We start from the raw sequence: 21,325 nt of genomic DNA, 5'->3' as shown, positions 1-21,325 counted from the left end.
CTACTTTCAGAAAAGCAATCTGGCAGTGGGCAATTCAGCTTTGGTCCCCAAACCTTCAGTTGCTGGTGGCTGTTTGCATATATTATGTATGCTACATATACTGTGAGCTGAATCAAGCAGTCAATACAAACCCTAAGTACTTTCTAGACAGGGGTTCTGGGGAGAGGGGCTGGGGTTGAAAGATGCTTGACCCAAGTGTTTAAAGCACTTTACAAATTAGTTTCATGTTTCAAAAATGGAAGCCAAGGCACAAAGTTTATAAACCGTTTTAGGTAATGTCTGAAAATATAATCAAGAACACCTGCCTTTTCTTGTTCAAAAAACTTCTTTCCTATCTGCGGTTCTATTAATACCATGGTAGCTGTGAAACACTCTGATGCCTTCCTGACAAGTGTCATCATCTGCACATTATCATACGCACACTATTGCTTTTCTCCAGCACTGCTGTAAAACTCCCTTTTAAGCAGAACTAGAAGGATTTAGCCAGCTTTTCAAACTGTCAGAAATCAGATAGTTTCAAAATCTCCAGGCATTCCTGACATTAGAATTTCTGTAATGCTGCAATCGAGACATTTCCTACATGAGGACTTTATATATATACACATATGTATATATAAACTTGTATCTGTATTGCTTATTTTTTTACTTGAGTTATATCCAGTAAAAATGAAGTTAAACTGCATTTTAATTTTGGCTTAAGATAACTGACTAGCTGTCATTCTAGTTTAGCTTTGTCTTTGTCACATTACACTGTTGATTTTGAGAGCCCTCACACTAAGTTTTTATTTATTTTGGCATTGCCACTGTTTCATTGTTGATGTGCCTGCACTATGAACAAAAACATTTTATGACATACTATGTGCTGTAGCTGACAGAATATACATGTCACCATTGCTTTACCAAGAAAGAGTGCTCAGCTAAAGCGGGGGATGGGGACAGGACACGGACAACAAAAACCAGACAGTTCTATCGCTTGCCCAAATCACTCTCTGTACTCAAATTACTGGCAGGCAAAGACATAGCTGTTGGTGCCAAATTATATTACAGCCCTCAGCAATAAATCAAATGCAAGGACAATGCCACAGTGTGTGGAGCTACAGTGACTGACAACGTCAGTTGACAATCAAACATGAAAAGAAGAGGCTGCAAAATAGATAGTAGTACTTAAACCTCATTGGGCTGCTTGTGCTGGAAGCCAAGAGATGAAGAGGAGCAAAGTGTGTTATGGCCAGGTAGGAAGCCAGAGCCCTGCAATGTTAAAGCCCAGGATACCCAAAGCAACAGGGAGGGGCATTTGTGAATGTCTCAGCACAGCCACAGCAGACAAGACACCTAGCATAAATGCAAGGCAGATCTAACATAACAATGGTGTTTATTTCAACAAAAAAAACTCTTGCTGACATCAAAAGCTAGCGAGGGTTGTCGTATTTTCCAGAACACAATCAAAGGTCCAATTCACAAGTGACACAGACATACAGGATACCTTGGCCAACTTCACCAAGTGCAACTTCCCCTGTGAGGAACTGGACAGGAGGATGAATGAGCAGGAAAACCAAAAGGGGGAGGGAGAAGTGAAAGACAAAGCAGTTTTTCTTGTGCAAGTAGCTACATGTTACAGCCTGCTGCTACCCTGATAATAGCTACGTGTTACAGCCATGCTGTTCTGCCATCTGCTTCCCGAGCTGCAAGTCTCAGGTGCAATGTGCACCTGGTATACATTTAAGCCAAGTTTGGCCTAAAGGATTTGACTAGGGAGTCTAACTAAAAGTCTGCACATCTATAGGAAGCTCACATATATCTCCTTCACAAAAGGAGAGGGAAAACCCACATCACCTATTTGAAGATGAATCTTTATGCTGAATTGGCATAGGTACCCACGACAGAAAAAAAAATCCATCAGAATAAAGCAGTCACATCAGACATTTTTTCCTCTACAAATCTAGGCTTATTGTGTGGTGCTCTGGGTCAGGAATTAGTTTTTCACTGGGGCATGTCTTTGTACATCAGTTAATTCACATGATTCTTATTTTACTTGATGTTTTTCATAGCATTTCCTAATCAGAAGAGGTGCAGAGGCTGCTGGATCTGCCAATAATCAATCTGACATCATTTTTCTGGCAAGAGATTTACATCAGTCAGTCAACTTCGTTCTGTTTCTCAGAACATGCTTTTATCATGCCACATCTCAGACCAACTGAATTCATTATCCTACCAAGACAGTCTGCTGATTTTAACTACTGAAACGTTAACATTGCAGTGAACTTCAGCTGATCCAAAGGAATCACTCCCATCTCGACCAACCGCAATTTCATGGTAATTAATTAATTTGTCTTTGGTAAAACACACATAGTGATCTGGAAATTTCCTGGAAAACAGTCCCCTCCTATCCCTGCCCTTGTAAATAACCAAGACTTTTTCACACAGGAGTTGCATCAGGGTGTCAGACCCGTCTCATACTGCCATTATGACACACTCACAGTTTGGGCTTTTGCAGAGCTCCAGCGAGGTTGCTGTTAACTGCTGACAGGTTTTGCAAAGACTCACTCTGCTCAGATGCTACCAGTACCTCTGCATGCGAAGCACCTCTCCTAAGAGTTTAGGAATAAAACTCTTCACAGGTTTCTACTCCTAGTATTAACCCTTGTCTTCAGGCTGACAGTCCCAGCCCAAGCACAAGATGCTCCCATGTCACTTTAGTGATTTTTTTTCAGGATTTCTATTTCCTTCATTGAAGTTTCCTGTAGACCTTTCTGTCCACAGACATTGTTTAGAGCCCTTTTATTGAATCTTAATGTGTTAACACCAAATAGCATTGGGCTCTGCTAACATAAGCATCTATTCCCTTTAAACAGCTAATCCATTTAATAACCATATTTTATACTCTGCATACTCACAGCACCCCATACTATCAGAAAAAAGAAAAGCTCTCGTGTACAGAAAGCAGCAGTGAACTTAAACCTTACAGATATGTTTTTCATTTTGGAAAACAACCCAAATAATCCTCAACATTGTCCAGAAAGAGTAACACCAAACCTGCTGCAGTTTAAGCACCACCTAAGATTTTGCTTTGTTGAGCAACAGCATAAAAGATTCAGCTCCAGGATAATCAATCAAGAATGGACTCTGCATATTGACAGGTTGCTAAGTTACTAATATTGCATATATACTAAAAACGTTTAGACAATATTTTCTCTTTGAGTAGTAATTCTGGCTGTGACAAGGGAAAAAAAAATTAAAAAATCAGACAAGTTGTTGAAACAGATGCCAAAGATTTTATACAAGGAATGTCATGGCTGCTTTCTCTTTGTGCATTAACATGGTAGTAAAGCTACATGCATAAACAGCACACAGGGCTCAGCCTACAAACCAAGAACACATTGCTCACCCATTAAAAAAATAAAAATACTTTGAAGCACAGAATTATGCTGGATGTGCAGAATGTCTCTTAAGAGAGGATTTCTACCTACTCATGCCCTCCTTTGGGCAACTGTCAGTTTATGGCAGACTTCAGTCCCCAGTAAACTTGGCCAGTACCGAAGGTGTCCTGAAACGTCCTCCAAGTCTACTTCCATGTGTAGGCTGGATGTAGTTGCGAAGGGGCAATCACTTTGTATGTTCTTTCAGACACAAAGTGAGAACCGCTTGTTACAAGGAAAAAGTCAGTACGCTTGTTCAGAAGATAAAATCTTTTATAGCAGTTAATAATACAGTCCTAAACCAGGGTGTTGGGCACTCATCTACACAAGAGCACATTTAATAAGCTGAGGAAAAAATACCACAGTTCGAGGACATTGCATCAAACTCCAGCCACTCCAAGAGGAGACAACTCTCATGTGGTGGAAGAATTCTTGTCTATGTAAGCCAAGAAGGGAGAATTTTAGGCAGTTTAATCCACAATGGTCTCTTACTTCTTATAACTGGAACCACAAATCCACAGTACAAGACAGTATTAGTTAGGTTAAGTGGTGGTTTTGATAATAAAATCAGTGAATTCATTGCAGTCCTTTAATAAAAGGATGAAGTCCAGTGAGTGCCAGTTGCTAGGAGCAAAGAAGAAAGGTTCTCATTTTCCAGGTGGATTTGTAAGTTCGTATTATTAGAAAAAAAAATAAGTCAAATCTGTGCAGTTTCTATGCAACCACATCTGAGAACACAGGGCTCCATAGACTCGGGATCACTTAAAAAGTGGGGAAAAAGAAAAGTCATCACAACCCAAACAACTCAAACTTCATATTTCAGAATTGCCTACATATCTTGTTCTCTTGTTCCACTCTGGACAAAACTTTTATCTGCAACAAGCTGGCAGAGAAACTTGAAGAAAACCTGAGTATATGAGAACATTGTCAGGGAGAGCAAGACCCTGCTACCTTTTGATCTGGTATTGAAGTTGAAATGGCAAAATCAGAATGCTTTGCCTTGTGCCATATGATTAGCTTTACCTTTTTGGAGCTCTACTGGTCTCTACCAGGGGGTCTATTTCAACTTGATACCTCTTGCACTGCAAGACCACTGCTCATATCACAGTTCAAACAAATTTGCTAATGAATCTGGGTTTAATCTTCTTCCACGGCCAGAAGTACGGCACCTCCAGATGTAGGGTTGGTTGAATTACCAGGTGTAATTCATACATCGACACCAGAGATTTCCTGGCAGCGCAGTCTCCAAACCTTCCTCATAGGACACTGTGATCAGCAAGACGTTCCAAAAGAAGAATCAGAAGGCCATAAGTCTGATCCAGTATAGTAAGGAACAACACCATCCATCATTTGAACTAGGAATACTCAAAGCTTCATTAGCCAACCGCATTCTTAATATACTAAATTATACATAGATAGATATATAGATATATATTCTTTTTTAATTGGAATAAAATACACTGGATTTTGGTTTGCTCATTTACAAGGGAGCTCCCTCCCTTCCCCAGTTAATTTGAAATTAAAACCTAGAGGCTGAACATAAGCTCATTCCCAGCGTTCCAAGATGGATATAACACAAGAGGAGGCCAGAAACTGGAAACATGCACTCTGGCTGCAACAGGTTAAGAGGTGAAAGGGAGACCAGATATTTTCATTTGTAACCCTGAGAACATAAAGAATTGCAAAGATCTGGAGAAGAGCCTGGGGTTAAAGGTCACCAGGCTTTTTATTGCAGTTAAAGCAAACTCGGACTGGGTGATCCCATCCACGAGAAGGAACCGCTCTGCGGTCGTGTGAGCATTCGTCACAGAATCCCTGGCCACAGGCCCGACAGTGGTGCTTGGAGAGTTTGATACTGAATTCCTTCCGGCAGTTGTGGCAGTGCAGGATTTCGTGGTCTGGTACCCAGTATGCAGGTCGGGCAGCATCTTTTACCAGACCTACGGAGGAAGCGAGGTGGGGGGACGAGAAAGAAGGAGAAGAAAATAACCTGTGAACATGAGCGTGTCAAGAATGTACTCCAGTGAAAGCACTCACACACTGCAAGTCATACCACTGCCATTGAGACGAAGAAGACCTACTGACAGAACACTTTAGTGCAACGGGTAGCCATTTAGGTCATTCTCCCACGTACTGCCTCTCTTCAAAGGGATAGATTGTTTCTCCTTAAATGGTGGCATCTTCCCTTACTCAGACTCTTGGAGAGGTTGAGACACCTGCTTTTTCCTACCTTTAGTTTCAGCTGTGGGCAGAAAAACAGTCACCAAACCAAACATTCAGAAATGCATGTGCTGTCTGAACTGGAAAGGGATTTATTCTGCCTTTCACCGAGTCGGACAACAAACACCCACAAGGGTGATGGCAGGACATGCTGTAGGCAAAGCAGTGGAACAACGATCTGCGCAATGAGTAGGAGGTCAGGCCCAACAGCACAAGATTCAAATGCAAAGTGTTTGCTGCCATACCTGAGCTGCTACCCAGCACATGAAAGAGCAGCACACTTTCACTGTACTAAATTCACCATTGAAGATCACATTACTGATTACTTTCTCATCATTACCAACCTGGACAGCTTCAGATTCTCAGCCCTCCCTTGCAGAAGTACCAAGTGCCTGCAGTATCCATGAACACATTTAAAAGGCACTCAGCATCTCTGGAAGAAAACCAAACCCGATAAAATGCTTCCTAATTGGCCAGCCTTTAAGGAACTCCAGCTGGCAGGTCACTGCAGTGATATATCAGGGGAGCATGAATTACTCGCAGCTTGGTGCACACACATTTGCATGACAGGGAGAAAAGAGAAGGTATGAACTGCAAAAACAACGTGCTGAAGACCAAGAGGAAACATCAAGCGAGAAAGGTGCAGGGGGCTGTAGAAGTCTCAATCAACAGTGGTACCATAGTGGAGGTGCCAGCCTGTCACACAAACTTCTGAAGTTTAATCAGAAGTTTTGCTCTGTGAAAATAAACATGCCTCTAGACAAAAAAAAAAAAAAAATCCATCAGAAGAGAACAGAGCTCACCTAAGGGAATGTCCATGGCTGTCACCACTGCTCCAAGAGTGTTCTGCACAGCTTCCCCCACCTTCCTGGCAATAAGTGTCCCCCCTTCCTCATCTGAAGGCTGCTCAGCCACATCTGCATGACACAAGAGTAGAGGCTCAACACCTCAGTCCAGCACAACTTCTGCCAAGTTTCAGTTAATTTACATTAGCAAAAACCAGCAGCAAACCCAAAAGGCAGCTTGGGGCCTCTCCTCAGCCTTTATCCCCCATATCCCCAAACTTGGATTGGACTTTCACTTCAGCAATAATGGACAAAATACATATTCTGCTGAAACACAGCATCCCTGCTCTGATGCTAGCTCCACACCATCAGCAGCTGCCAGGAAAACAAAGTAAAGATCCAATTAGAAAATAATTTTGCCAGGGGGTCAGATATCTGGTAGCTCGTTGCAAGGGTCATCTTCCTGCTGAAAGATGTCGAGCTCTTGAGCTCCCCTACTAAAATCTCTGTGCCCAGTTTGAACAATGCTGTCCACACCCAATGGGAATAGTTGTGATCCAGAAGCCCGGGACAAAGACTTCAGACTAACTATTGCCCAGGGATAATTCTGTCACAATCAAGTCAGAATTACCTAACTGGATGCCCCTGTTTTCATAGCAGTTGTCACACACACGCACTGGTGCTGGTCCCCAGCCTCGCTCAGGCACTGGACGGGTCTTGGAAGAACAGCCATCGCAGAAGCCCTCTCCACAGGCCCGGCAGTGATGTTTAGTGTCGTTATCTTTAAAAGGCGTGTTGCACTTATTACAACTCTAATCAGAGCAACATAGAAAGAAAAAATGTTAGCTTGATCTTCCTTAATAGAAAAATAGAGAGCAGAATCCCAAGATGACAAGACTCAGACTGAAATTGTGAAAAATAGTTTCACCCAAGACTTGGGGTACTACCAGCCCCATAACTTTACCCTAGGGAAGTGATTCAGACAGGTAGATGCACAGTGGTTAAGCCAATAGATTGCTGTGATCCCTTAATTCACAATCACAAATAATTACAGCCACATCATGCAGGGCTGAATGGTGGGTGTTTTGATCTTTGTGGGGGGTAAGAAGGCAGTTTTCATTGAAGAAGTATCCATTTCCTGCAAGGCGCAGGGAATCCTCTTGTAGTTGAATTGTTGAGGCCAGCTTTTTGCATCTGGTATGAAACTAGAGTTTAATCTCTGCACCTATAAAAATAGAACTATCATCTGCAGTAGCCAGATTTAAGATGTTGATTTTTTGCTTTGAAGAGCAAGCTCATGCAAGCTAGGATTTTCTGTGATACTGCTGGGAAAAGAGGTCACAAAAAGTAGGGAGGAAACAGTCTCTTTAGCAGGGCGGGCAGAGTCTCTGTTCATACTTTCTCTGGCCACGTCAAGAAAGGGAAGATCTGAAAACATGACAGTTTTCTCAAAATTGTAGGAGAAGAGCATGCTGCAATAAAACAAGAAGCATTTGGAATCTGCAAAATACTACATTACTTAAAGGGTGAGGAAAAGGGTTTTTAGCTATGCAAAGCTTTTCTCTGCAGCAGCCGCTATTTACCAGGATCTGAGAGTTGGGTCTCCAGTAAGCTGGGGCAATCTGGTCTGTCAACCAGGAGGTCACAGCTTTTGTGGGTCCCAGGCTAAGTTCAGATACTGATTGTGCCATGAAATTCATCCCATCCAACAAACGCTGGGCTGCATTATTGTTGTCTTTCAGAAATCCATCAGTCTGGAATGAGACAGATATCCATTTGAGAATAAAACAAGGAAAACTCATTTTTTTTAGAAGCAGATGGCTCTGCAACCCACTGCTCCTATTAAACTGGAGGGCAAGCACGAGAAAAAATTCACCAGCCCTGCTTTGAAACACAGGGGTAGGTTTTAATGGTGTATCATTCACATGAAGTGTTCATAAATTGGCAACTTAGCCATTTCAAGATTGCCAAAAGATGATTGAAGGCCCTTGCAAAGGTTCTTTAAACAGCAGAGACAGGGACCAGCTCTAATGAAAGCCAATCCATTTTCGTAATCAAGGTCCAGAAGAACCAACGTAAACGCGCACGTGGCTGCACACATACACAAAGACTATCCAGCAACCAGACTTACCCCTGGCCAGACATGCTCAATTTCTGTCCTCACTACAGTGTTCACAGGATCTTGGTTGCCAAACCAGTACTGCCGGCTGCGGTACACCACCCCACAGTTGGGGCACTCAATCACATATCTGTAGAAGAGGAAGACAGGTTACCTCGGTGAGATACTAAAAGTCCAGTGCAGTGTAGAGGCAACAGAGAGCAGAGTGATCTTAGCTGCAGCACTCACCCTGACCAGGCATACTTGGCAAGGCCCAGCCAAGGGGAGTCTGTGGAAGCAGAGGTTTTTGGCACCACGCTGACCTCCATCCCTCGTTCGTAACAGGCCTATAACACATCAATTTTTCTTGTCAAGGCCATGAGCACCTCTCCCGTTTGAAAAAAATGTAAGAAAACAGGCACATGCCTATGATATTCCTCATTTATTGGACCATCTTTTCCTTCTCCATTCTTCATACCTTGTCCTTGTGTCACTACTTACCTTGCAAGTGTAGACTCTGTTATCATACTGGTGAGAATATCTGCATCGACTTTTGGATTCATGAGGGACTCCTTCTTTTGCATGGTTCATGCTCTTCTTACAGCCACATCTGAATATGCAAAAGCAAACCATAAGCTGGTGCTGTTAGATACAGGACAGATGTTAACCAACATTTATGTTACTATCTTGCATTTGTATAGGTGTTGTAACTGCAAACCATTGTCACAACTGTACATACAGCAATGACATATTTCACCATTGAAAGCCAGGCTCTTTGGATGGAGGTGTAGCAACTGTTCCACAGTACAAAGCAGCACCACACAACAGTTTAGTGCAGGAAATGATCACTGTAGCCAATTTAAATTTTACAGAGAATTTTAGGAAGGACTAACCTTCCTAAATTGACCAGGATAGAGTTAACACTGCAGCCTTTGCAAGGAGCTGCTAGAAATTCTCTGATGAGCATAAAAGAGCAGGAATGTAGCACTATATCACATTTGAGAGAAAATGTTTCCAGAAGCATAATCAGCCATAACATCACACTGCTATAGACTGCTCACAGACTCAGAGCACTGACTGCCATCTACTGCCCTTCCAGGCTCAATCTTTGGGCTCTTCCCAGAGAGCTACAAGCCAAGCTCTAATCAGACCTAGGGCTCCCCTTAGATTGAGTCACTGAACACAGCCCAGGCCCACGATGATATGTGCTTTAGGATTGTTTATACTGTCTAAGTACTAAAAATGGCAGGAAAAATCATCATAGGAAATTTCAGGGGATTCCTTTAGACATTCCTTTCTTTCTGCCCTGTGTGCATTGGGGAAAAGACATGGGCAGAACAGGTTTGTAGCCATAGACAAAAATAGAGTAGGCAAAGATCATGCATCCAGCTGGGACATGGCAATAACAGCCGTCCAATTCACATAAGAGTTGAATTTCAAGCAAATTCTGCCTGGAACTACTAGCTGATGATAGGTGATGTCAGGTGTCAAGATGTCACAGAAACTTCATGTTCCATGGCTGCAGTCCAGGGCAGCACTATCTTCTAGAAGAATGAGAGTGCTTTTCTCATCTACTTACCCACAGCTGAGGCACACGGAGGAGCACGTGAAATATTCATCTGGAAAGAAAGAGCTGTGAGCCATCTGGTCATCGGGGATTTCCCCACTGAACCGGTCACTTAGAGCCTGCCAAACAGAAAAGAATGAACTAGTAAGGGACTGAGAGCAATGCAGACATTTTAAGAAAGTTTTTGCAAGCAAAAGCATGGGTTCTTCTACTGGAGGGAGAGGCAGAGAAAGAGTACACAGCTAACAAATAATCCATTACTAACCTGGATACCAAGTCAAAGATTAGAAACCAAGCAAGAAGACAATCTTGCACTCGTATGGAAGTGACCTGAATGCTTGTAAGATACTTACTCTTTTCTTCTTGTCCTGCCCCTACTTCGAATTTTATAGCAGAAATGGGTGGTAGAAGATTGCATCCACCCCTGTGCATACAACTCATGCCCAAAATAGCAGGGTGCTTGCTAAAAGGGCTCTACATTCTGGAAGCCTCCAGAAGGAAACTCAAAGAGTCATTTCTCATGGTACATGAGGACACATTCTTTGCCCCTCAGCTCAGAAAGTGCTGCCCTCAGCTTTCCTCTGGCCCCTTGAACAATTGCTCTTCTCTGGTGAAACTGCAAGACTGAGACAAAGGGATTTGCTCCCTTTCCTGGGAGCATCTGTTCTCAGATTAAGTCAGTCCTTAGCCTTAGCACTCATAACTTTTTCAGTTCTTTTGGGTGTTATGTTAAAAAAAAAAAAAAGTAAGCACTGGAACCTAGCACATGGTTACGGGTTTTCTTGATGGAGATCTTTGAAGGCATAAGGTCTAACTGAAACTCTTCCTACACCTGAGGTAACTATAGGGGCTGCCTTTCTCTTCCTCCCTCTCCCCTCCCACGGAGTCTGGGGGGGAGCATCTCTGCTGTCTAGCGAGGGTTGACTGCACATACACACAGACGTACGTATATCTCTCACCACAGCTTCTCTACGTAGACATCTGATTTCACAGAACTTCAAGGAAATTCTCTCTAAGATCTCTTTCAAGCTTGACTGATACTAGCCAATGGATTCAAAAGTTAGAAGAGATGGACGTAGATCTCTAGCAAGCCTTGTGTCCTCAGGAAGCAAAGCAAAAAACTTCAATTTGTAGTCAGTAGTGATCTGAACACAGCAACCACTTTACTGGACATGAATTTAAGTATACTAGCAGCTATATCTGAAACTGCATTACTTGATTATTGCAATAAAGTCCTAGAAATTAAACTGGAATTAACCTCTCCAGCTGTTTTCCCCTTGCTGCCTGTCCGCTCCCTAATGCAAGGAACTGTGTACATGTCACCCTGATACTTCCCTCTGTGCTTCAGCTACCCCAAATACAGAGCAGCTGGAATTATCTGTTCCAACAGCTGTGACTAACATCAGAAAAGACTGCTAACACTACCTTCTTCTGCAGATATGCCCCAGCTCTGCCTGCCCCTCCCCCATGACAGCTTTGGGCCAATGAAAATATGATGCTAATCAGGTAGTGGTAGCAATGTATGGAAATTTGTAGGACAGACTGCAAATTTGAAGACCTGAAAATCCTTCTGACATCCTAGCAAAGTGAACCTTCTAAGAAAATCACCAGCTGCTCTCTCAAATTCCTTTTCATCAGCCTTCTGATCTGATGCTGCACCTCTGAAATGATACATCATTGGCTTGATCCCATCTTGTTTCCTAGCTACCAACACATCTCCTTCCTCCTTTGTGCCTCTTAGCCCTTGGGTTACACTACACTCAGTGCTAGCTTTTGCCAACCATTAACTCCCTCCAAGTCTCTTGCATTCCCTCCCCTTGTGCTGAGGCCATCCCTAGGAATTTCACCAATAACTCCTTCTGGGCCTCCTCTTTGTAAATCACTGTCATTAAGTGCTTGTCTCTCACAACATCAGTTATTTTTTTCTTCCCCAGGCAGCTTCTTCTCGGCTCAGTTTTTTTGATTTTGCTCTGTTTTGCTCTTCAACCTTTTTTGACCTTTCAGGGTCTTTTCTAAGGTGTTTATTTTAAAGTAAAAAAAAAACTACCCAGCCTACCTGGCTGTTACACAAATATCATCATCTTCATGGAAGACTTGCTTTATCTCCAGACATCTGCAAGTCTGCATCATTGGTTCACGTGCTCTACCTTTATTAGCTGCAACTGACAGTTGTTAGCCACATCGATACAAATAAAGATTGTGACGAATTCTTCTCCACTTACTTTTAGTGCTTTGTAGATAACCCCAGGCTGTCTAGGTGACCGAGTGGTATTGTTCTCCAGCTGCTGTTCCACAGCTCGCCTAAGTCCAGAGAAATCTGTTGGAGGATTGTATGTCCTTGTTCCCTTGTAGTGGATTGAGCTGAAAGCCTCAGGAAAACAGCTTAGCTTCCGAAACCGATCCTGAATGAGCTTCTCAGGAACCTCAGAAGGATGATCTATATAGAAGAGTATCAGCAAAAATATAAACAACTGATTGCTTAAAACATTTAAATTGCACAGTGCTTTCATATTGCAACACAGTGCTAGTTTTCCTAATTAAACCTTCTAATACATCTTGAATGCAGTTATCATTATATTTTACAAGAAGGAAAAGAAACAAGCTGTTTCCGAAAGTAGTCTCTGTTTTTTGATACACAGCTTTAGATTCGAAGACCAAGGTCTACACATAAAACCAGAAACATCTAGGTTTGGAAACAGAGACATCCAGAATAAGAAGCGATTTATGACATAATATAAGGAAACTCTGTGTCAGCACACTTGTTAGCTCTTCTCACCAGACCATAACTTGGTATAGCTAGTCACAGCACCTGAGAAGTGAAGGACATCGACCTGACATGGGCTGCTTATTCTCCATGTCAAGCCTGTGGCAAGGAAGACTGAGCCTCTATCAACCCTTTGTACATGGTGAAGCACTTCAGAACTGGCCACATCAGGTCGGACTCCATAGAGCCATCCACATTCTGCTACCTGCTTCCAAGTGCCTGCTGTACATTTCAGAATAAGGCAGGCCCCCTTTTTCCCTGCCCTAAAACTACATAAACACACTTATCTTGATTATCCATCAAGACAGATGGTTACAGCTTGCTGCAAATCCACATGCTAAGAGGTTTCTTTCCTAGTCCTACCATGATCAAAAGTGATCATAAAATATAATTTTTTTACTACCCTGAGTTTGCACACAGGTTCAACTATCATTATGGGTCACTAAATCCGACCTGCTGAAACAGTAAAATTCAACAACTATATGAAACTCTGCATTGCTAATCAGCAAATTGGTACGTAAAACAAGGAACTGCCTTGGCAGGTAAGTTAAAAGTAATTAAGAAGGCACTCTAATAATAACCAGAAAGAATGCCAAGTTCTTCTGATATCTCAAGACCTCCACTGGTTAGAAAAGCCAAAATGAGAATGTGGGCCAGCAGGGAGCTACTGTGGTATTACACAGCAGAAGACTCCCCGATGTTCACAGACAGCAGGACTAAGACTCAGCCGCTGCAGGCCAATTCACTGGGGCTCCTGCTCATCGAAGCATCAGAAATGGACAGAATGAAGAAAGGTTTCATCATGCCTTTTGAAACACAGAAAAAATGGGACCAGGAAAAGAAATTTACATCCCTGTATAGTCAAAACCGAAATGTGCTGTGACTTCCATAGGACAGTGCATTTCACTCCGACATACAAATAAAATACACAGTTTAAATATGCATAATCCAGTATGACACAAACCAAGTTAAAAGTAATAGTGAAGAACACTGAAAGTGATGGGAATAATAGTGTGCCAGGCCTGTTGCTTTGGCCATATCAGATACTTGCACAGAGAAAAGTGTTAAACTATCAGCTCTGTGCCATCACAACCCCAGTCCCAACCTCACACCAGCCTCAGAATGACGTCGATCCACAGAATTTAAAAAAGTAGAGTGAGGGTACTGTAAGTATTGAAGTTCATCAATTTCATTATTCTTGCTCATCTTAGTTTCTACACAGAGTTTTATTTTAGGGTTTTTTGCAACAGGATCCTCCATATCCCTGCCAAAATCCCAGGGTGTCTCAGTTTTCACCTTCACCTGCCATATCACCCAAACTCATGATCTTTTATGATGACCCCTCCTATGGCTGGCAGAACTCCCATCATGACTAGTCAGTGTCGATGTCCAGCTGGCTAAGAGGATTATTCTAGCTGATCTGGGGTAGTCAGATCTCCATCAGGGAATGCTCTGCTATTTCCATAGCCTGAGTCCCAGACTGGGACAACTGAGAGCAAAGCCCAAACCACATCTTCTACGTGGTAGTGAAGAACACTGAATATTCAATGCAACCCGATAATTTATAGATAGCGTTTCGCACATTGCAATTCAGTTTCTTACTGCCTACTCACCAGAGCCCAGTAGCTTGGTGTACACAGTCTCGTGAAAGATGATGACACCTGGACCCAAAGTTGACAGAGGAACATCTAGGCCACAGCGGGCTGTGGTAGCTTTTAGCTCCTTGGTGAAATGTTTTAAATAAGCCTCCGAGGCATCACCAAGGAATTTGAAGAGATCATTGTGGAGCCTGTCAGCACGAGTACGGTAGATGACAAGGTCAGAGATGGCCAGGACCTTCAGCAGCAGCCGTGTTCTCTGGCTCAGGTTCACAGTGGCCCCCAGGAGGCCCTCTGTATCAATTACCACCACTTTGCGGACAGGGTCATAGGCTGCCCAGACTCCAACTGTGCAAGACTCTTGGGCTGGAGACGTCTTGAAGACTTCCCGGCCATAGAAGAAAGTGTGGTTAAGGGTGTGAGACTTGCCATCCCCTGTGTTCCCAAAGATGGACACTACCTTTAGATGCTGGTCAGGACTGCAGTCCAGTTTCTTAATAAAGTCTTCTTCATTCCTTACCTTCCAAACAAAAAAAAAAAAAAAAAAAAGAGAGAGAGAAAATATAACTATGCAACTGGAGTAGAAAACACTGAAAACACAGCTGGCTTCAGGATTCATAAGATTAACAAGAGTGTTTACTTCCTGTTCAGATTTCATCATAAGTTTCCAAAGTACCAAGAAGTCCAAAGTAAAAAATCTTAGAAAACAGTTTTGTAACACATACACGTTAATGGGATTTAGGCTGTTCCATCATGGAGCTGTTTTGGAAGTGATGCCTCACGGTGATTACCTGTCTAGTGAAACCTCTCGTACCTCACCCCACTCCCTGAGGCAGTCCTTTCAGAGAAGGGAGCACAACCCTACTTCCAAGTCTGCCAGAACAGCTACTTGGAGCACGGCAGACACTCTCAGTAGCACTGGTCTCTTGGCAAGCATTCAAATTCAAGTGCAAAACAGAGGAGTGCTTTTGTCACCTTAAGGTGCCTCATCCACAGAGGCTGAGCACCTCTTTAGGTAGAAAATTCTCCTTTGTGCAGCTGTGCTGCATCCACCCACAGCCAGGGACTCTCAGATACAGCCTGTCCCACTCCCGCTGCTCTCCAGCTGATTGATCCTTCAGCTGGAAGGAGGGACAGAGAAGAAGAAAGCAAAGTTGTGTGCTGGAGTCAGGTGTCTGAAGCACGTCAAACTGGCTTTTATAGAAGTGCGACAAGTACCTCAGTGATCCACTTCCTAATTTACTGTATTGTGCTTTATCATTTAAAAAAAAAAAACAAACCACAAACCACAAAAAAACCCAAAACACACAAAAGCAGAAGAGAGTAGACAGCCTTCAGCAGGTAACTTCTCTTTGGCTTCACATAGATTAAATGACAAGCATCATGCCATTTAGGTTAGAGAATAAGGCATTTTGTGTTTGGATACTAGAGCAACAGGGAACAGATAAACAAGCAATGAAACAGGTTAGGGCTCTGTACGAGAGGCTGCCTTGATTTTGTTGCAGAATATGGCCTTGACTTTCCAAGGTTTCATGCTTCTGGCTACGGTTGTTTATCACTTGCTTCTTCTTCTTCCAACAGATTTTATCCATGTGCTATACGACAGAAGAACATGACAGAGGCACTTTTTGAGAAGGATTAAATTCACCTCCTCTGTCACGATTCCCTCCTCATGGAATCCCTGTCAGCTGAGAGGACCAGGGCTTCCATCCCCTCTCACCTGCCTCTCAACTTCTGGAAGCTCCTTGGCTATTTGCCCCCCACAAGTACAGTTGGAAGGTCTCACGATACACGATCCACAGAGGCCATGAGGTAATAAATGGTTTCTTTGAACAAGTTTATTCTTAGATCAGCAAATTAGTTTAAGGCTCAGTCAGCCCCATTTGCTCTGGTCAAATCTATTAGCAGCATCCAGACTTTGAAGGAAAAGAAAAAACTGTCAGTGTGCCAAAAAATAAAAACTAACTGGTGTGCCAGATTGTGGTTGGGAACAGCGCTCAGAAAGAAAAACTGTGGACTGTGGGGCTTCTCATGGACTCAAAGTATTCAAAGCAGCCTCATGGTGTGGAAGAAAACAGGAAACAGAGAAACTGAAATGCTCTCAACACAATCTTTTCTGGTGTCTGTAGGAGACCATCAAGATACACTCAAGTTACATGTGCACGAGAGGGTCTGCTTTTTTGGTAGCTGTGATTATTAGCTTGTCATGAGGCAGGTAGTTTAGATGACAGAAGCAGTTTCTCTTAGTGTCTCTGGAAATGTCTCTGTGGATTAAAGGAAGTTCTCAATTCATGGGATAGCTCCTAAAAACATTCACAGATTTGATAACATATTAGGTGTATGTAAGAAAAAAGGAATATAATTTCTTCTCCAGATCATTTTGGTTTTAACTCCTGCCTCCCAAACTTCTTATCATGAGAGTGGCAGACCCTCTTTTTGCCAGAGTCAGTGCCTGACCAGACCAGATCATTCTGGTTATGTACTCCCTGGACAGCCCAAAGAAATATCACTCTTCAAACAGCTGCTTAAGTATTGGCAGGACAACTAATAACTAAGGTCTTTCTGGCAGCACTGGTTATTATTCCGGTATCAGTTTGGGAGACTGTGTGGAAGGCACCAAGTCAGTAATGTCAGAAGACACAAAGGACAATAGGGACCACAGGTATAAGGGTAGCTCTGCAATGCATTCCCACCAGTAAGAAACAGGAGTCAACTCACACAAACTCCACTGCAGCTGAAATTGTCCCAAGCTGAGCTAATGCAAACGTCCACATCACCAGCTTGCTTTCGTATTCAATGTACTTTAACAATTGCAGGGCAACTTATTGTGGAAAGAAGAGCTGGACTGCTGAGCCAAACAGAAGAAAAGTTGGTTCCAGATCAATAATCCAGATCACTGCAGCAGAGAAGTTACTCTGAATATCAAATCAGACACCCAAAGTACTGAGCTCCTACCCCCTCCTAAGGCTCTAGGCTCTTTCAGACTGCTTTGCAGGACAGAACTCAGGAGTGATTCAGACAAGCAAGTCACTCAGGAGCACAAGAATGTCCTGAAATCCAGCTAGTCTAACATTGTGTCTCACAAGACTTGGTAATGGGTAAGAAAGAACTTAGACATGAAAAGAGTAAATGTTTCCTATTCTGCTTTACTGGCTTTCTCTAGTCAGATGTCAACGGACTTTCCAAGCAGTGGTTGCATCTAGACATTCACGTTTGGTAGAGAACCAGTGGATCTGTCCTCTAGGAGTTTGTTTAACGCCTTTGTGAACCTAGTTATAATTTTGGATCCTGCAACATCCTGTTACAATAAATTCCATGTGGGGGGAGGGGGTGTGGAGAGAAACAAAACCAAAAAACCAAACCAATAAAAAAAAAATCCCTTCCTTTCATTGAATATGCTTGTATGTCATGGGTGTTCCTTGCTCTTGTGCACTTGTCTTTAACCAACGCTGAGCATAGGGATGATACTCTCATAGAACCATCCACAACAATCCCCTTATCAGTAGTCGAATTTACTTCCCTTGAGCAAGTTCCATGAAGACATTTAAAGTCAGAGTGAGTGTAATAAGTGTGTTAAGTACTGATCCCCATTGGGCTCAAGTCCCACTTCTCCATTTTGCTTCTCATCTCTAATGAAGTTGGCATGGTACCACGTGCTGCTGCATGTGCAAAGGACTCATGTTTCCATAGCTGTGTCTGCTCCCACACTGCCCAAGAGCTCCACATCTCTGAGATGAACAGCAGAGGGTAAACACACAACCTTCCTTAAATTGCACAGCAATGTCAATTAAGAATGAAAACTTTGTATTTCTAACCTAAGGCAAGAGGCATATCTCTTCAGCCCCTTCTCTATTTTGCCATTTTAGTATCAGAGACTCATTTACACTTTGTTATACATCTTAGAAGAAAATTCTCTTCTAGAAATAATAGGTTTTACTCCATCACAGATTAAAATCATGGTTAAGGCTTCTTTTATAGTTTTAACTACATTTCTGTTAGCAACTGTCATCCAGCCCCCCATGCAGTCACTCCACTCAAGCTGAGCTGAACTGAAGGTGAAGGTCTTCGGCAGGAAAACCAGAGAACTTTACAGCTAAAGTCCTCTCTAAGGAGACACAAAAACTCATACCACACTGCCATGGAACACATTTAGATCTGAAGCTTCCTTGTCACCCATACTTGGAAATCTGTTATACCTAACATAACAAGTTTCCTAGATCCAAGCCATAATAAAAGTAGAATAAAAGAGACAAAACACAAAAACTGCTAAAATTACATTCCTGCCTATTAATTTCTTGGAAACAATGTTATTAAAACAATAACATGTTAAAAGCTTAGGAACAAAAATCCATAAAATAGAATGGAGTTTCCAATGACCTGTACTCATACAACTTTAACTCTGCCTCCAAGCAAAACAAACACATCAAGTGAATCAGACATTTTTACCACATTTTCCTCCTTTTAAAACTCTTTATGAACCCTTTAAGGCTTACTAATATTGATGGAAGCAGTACACAAAGACAGAGCTGTGCCAGGACGACACAATAGCGCAAAACAAAAACCAAGAGTGCTTGGCATAGTATTCGTCAAATCGCCTTCATTTGCTAGTCTTACACTGTCATTTTGACTTGCATTGGTACTTTTGTTGTTGTGTTTTGAAATCTTACTCTTTGCTTGACCTGATTCTGAGTATTTTTAATAACTAAAATACATTTTTTGCAATCAAGAAAGATACCATCAAATAAATAAATTTATGAATTCTCAGACTTGTCTGAGAATGAGCACACAACAATATCTTCTGATATACAACCACTAAATCAATAAAGAGGATGTAAATTTAACACACTTTTCAATGAATGGAAAAATAAGCTACAAGATTTGTAACAGCACACCCAGACATATACCAGCATAAAACTGCAAACATCTGAAACAAATCGGTCTTCAAGGAAAAGCGGTCAAAACAAACAAGTGGAAAAAAACCCCACTATTTCCCTAAAAGCATTACTTAACATTGGCAATACAAGCAATTCTGCTCACAGTTCAGAAAACATTTAAAAAAAGATAATGCTTACAAGAATTCAAACTAACATCTGAAATCAGAGGGAGAAATGGCAAAGCAAGCTAAAACAAGATTTGCAACCTTTTAAGCAACCCTGAACTTCTAAAACACAAAACTGAGACAATTTTAGGTAATTGATCTTAAGGACAGGGTATCAGATCAATCATTAAACCAGGAAACAAAACAGATCTGTCAGATCTGCCCACCTCAACACAGCTTCTAAATTTTGGCAGTTGTGTTTTAACTCTAAAAAAACTGAGTTCCTATCCAGAGACAGATTCACACGAAAGTCTTATGGGTGCATGCATAAAGCCCCAGGTCCTACCCTTAGGTCATTACATCAGAATTTCAGTGTATATTGAAAACAAACCAGAGAGAGAAACCTATAAAGCAGCCTTCTTCCTTTAACTACAGCCTATAAGAAAAATCTGAGAAGAATAACCTGCACCACAGTACAGTGCTGCCACCAAACTTCACATCTCTGCAGAGCTCCTCACAATCACTCCCGGAAAGGCAGTGCATGAATGCGAAGAAGTGCAGCTGGCTTACCCCAGCAACTCAACTGCAACAGGCTATTAAAAAAAGCAGCTGGAAACTCCCTGCTTTTGCCCCAGGAGAAACTTTTGTTGATATTCCCAAATGTTTGTTGCTACCAAGTGAGAAAAAGGATTGGGTAGCTCCCTTTGAGGAAGAGAAACTCTCTTCTATGAAACCCATGACAACAGCAGAGTTGTGAGAGGGGCCCTAAAATATCATAATCCAAACCCTGTTTCTGTTAAGATAAGAGTCTAACTCAGGCTGGAGGGGATCTCAGGAGGTCATGACTCCCTCCCAGCTCTCAGAGGCCTCCAAACAAGAGAGAAGATTTTGATCATAAGCAGGTGCTCAGAAAGAATCAAGGTCAACCTAAGTCCAAGCAGCTCTAGTTTCCTACCTTAGTTTGTCTCCTATACCTTTTCTTCTGCATGACTTCCCATGGAAAATGTCATTTATGCCATTACTCAAGTGTACCACATATAACTTAAAATCCATAATCCAATTACATAGCCATATTTGACAGAGAAATAAGTGCCTCTAAAACATAAATTTCCTAAAAGTTTGGTGAAAATAAACAGCAGAGTAGAAAAGAAAGACTGTAATAACCTTTCTGAGGAAAAAGCTTGTCTCTTGTCCACTCCACACAGCCACCAAGATACAGTACTAAGCTGAGCAGTCATGCCCATGCTTGCTAGCTCCTAAGCATGCTGGCTGGTGCAGGATAGCACACACACTGCTTCCTACCCAAAAGACAGAAGATGTGGGTAAGCACTGGATAATGGCAGGCAGACATCTCAGAAATTAGACTTCATTAATTCTACTGCTCAAAGAGTTACTTGTTACTATGTAAACGTTTCATGGTAGCTTGGGAGAGTTTTCCCACGAGGGCTGTGTCAATGGATTAGTTTATAAAATTGCATAACTCATACTAGTAGTTACAAGCTGGTATTCAGGAATAAGTTATTAATCATTGACCCAGCAAACACGTAAATATATTTATCATTATTGTCCTCAGTAATGTCCTAGACTTCAGCCAAGCTGACAGTGGACATCAGCATTTTCAGGATCAGAGTCCTACAGAGGCTCAAGCCCAAGCTGAGTGACCTGACACCAGATGCAGGGAGGGCAAAATAAAGGAGGGAACAGAAACACCCCAAGGATTTAAGGTTAGATTCCAACACTCCTCCTCAGCTTCTGCTAGTTTTGATCTTATTCCCCATGCTGGGTACAGGTCTGGCTCAACCAAAGGAAAGCATTTGTATTAGGGGTGTTTTCTAAACT

General features: G+C 42.2%; 1 protein-coding gene across 5 annotated transcripts in view; it reads right to left on the bottom strand.

The window, feature by feature from the left end:
- Positions 1-3,252: 3,252 nt before the first annotated feature.
- The window catches only part of ZFYVE1 (zinc finger FYVE-type containing 1), a 28,684-nt gene continuing 10,611 nt past the window's right edge, over positions 3,253-21,325 (bottom strand). For 4 of the 5 annotated variants that reach the window (XM_054827520.1, XM_054827517.1, XM_054827518.1 and 1 more), the window contains 10 exons: positions 14,464-14,968; positions 12,309-12,523; positions 10,099-10,205; positions 9,021-9,129; positions 8,769-8,866; positions 8,553-8,670; positions 8,005-8,175; positions 7,053-7,233; positions 6,440-6,553; positions 3,253-5,356 (listed from right to left, as the gene is read on the bottom strand). In XM_054827520.1, coding sequence (XP_054683495.1) covers positions 5,124-5,356; positions 6,440-6,553; positions 7,053-7,233; positions 8,005-8,175; positions 8,553-8,670; positions 8,769-8,866; positions 9,021-9,129; positions 10,099-10,205; positions 12,309-12,523; positions 14,464-14,968 — 1,851 coding nt within the window. In that variant the 3' untranslated portion in view covers positions 3,253-5,123. Of the gene's footprint in view, positions 5,659-6,439; positions 6,554-7,052; positions 7,234-8,004; positions 8,176-8,552; positions 8,671-8,768; positions 8,867-9,020; positions 9,130-10,098; positions 10,206-12,308; positions 12,524-14,463; positions 14,969-21,325 lie in introns of all 5 variants that reach the window. The other variant, XM_054827521.1, reaches the window with a different exon arrangement.

Source organism: Grus americana, chromosome 5 (genome assembly GCF_028858705.1).
Source record: "Grus americana isolate bGruAme1 chromosome 5, bGruAme1.mat, whole genome shotgun sequence".
In the NCBI taxonomy this organism is placed as follows: domain Eukaryota; kingdom Metazoa; phylum Chordata; class Aves; order Gruiformes; family Gruidae; genus Grus; species Grus americana.
Note: the sequence above shows the minus strand (reverse complement) of the source record. Positions and strands in the feature narration are given on the sequence as shown.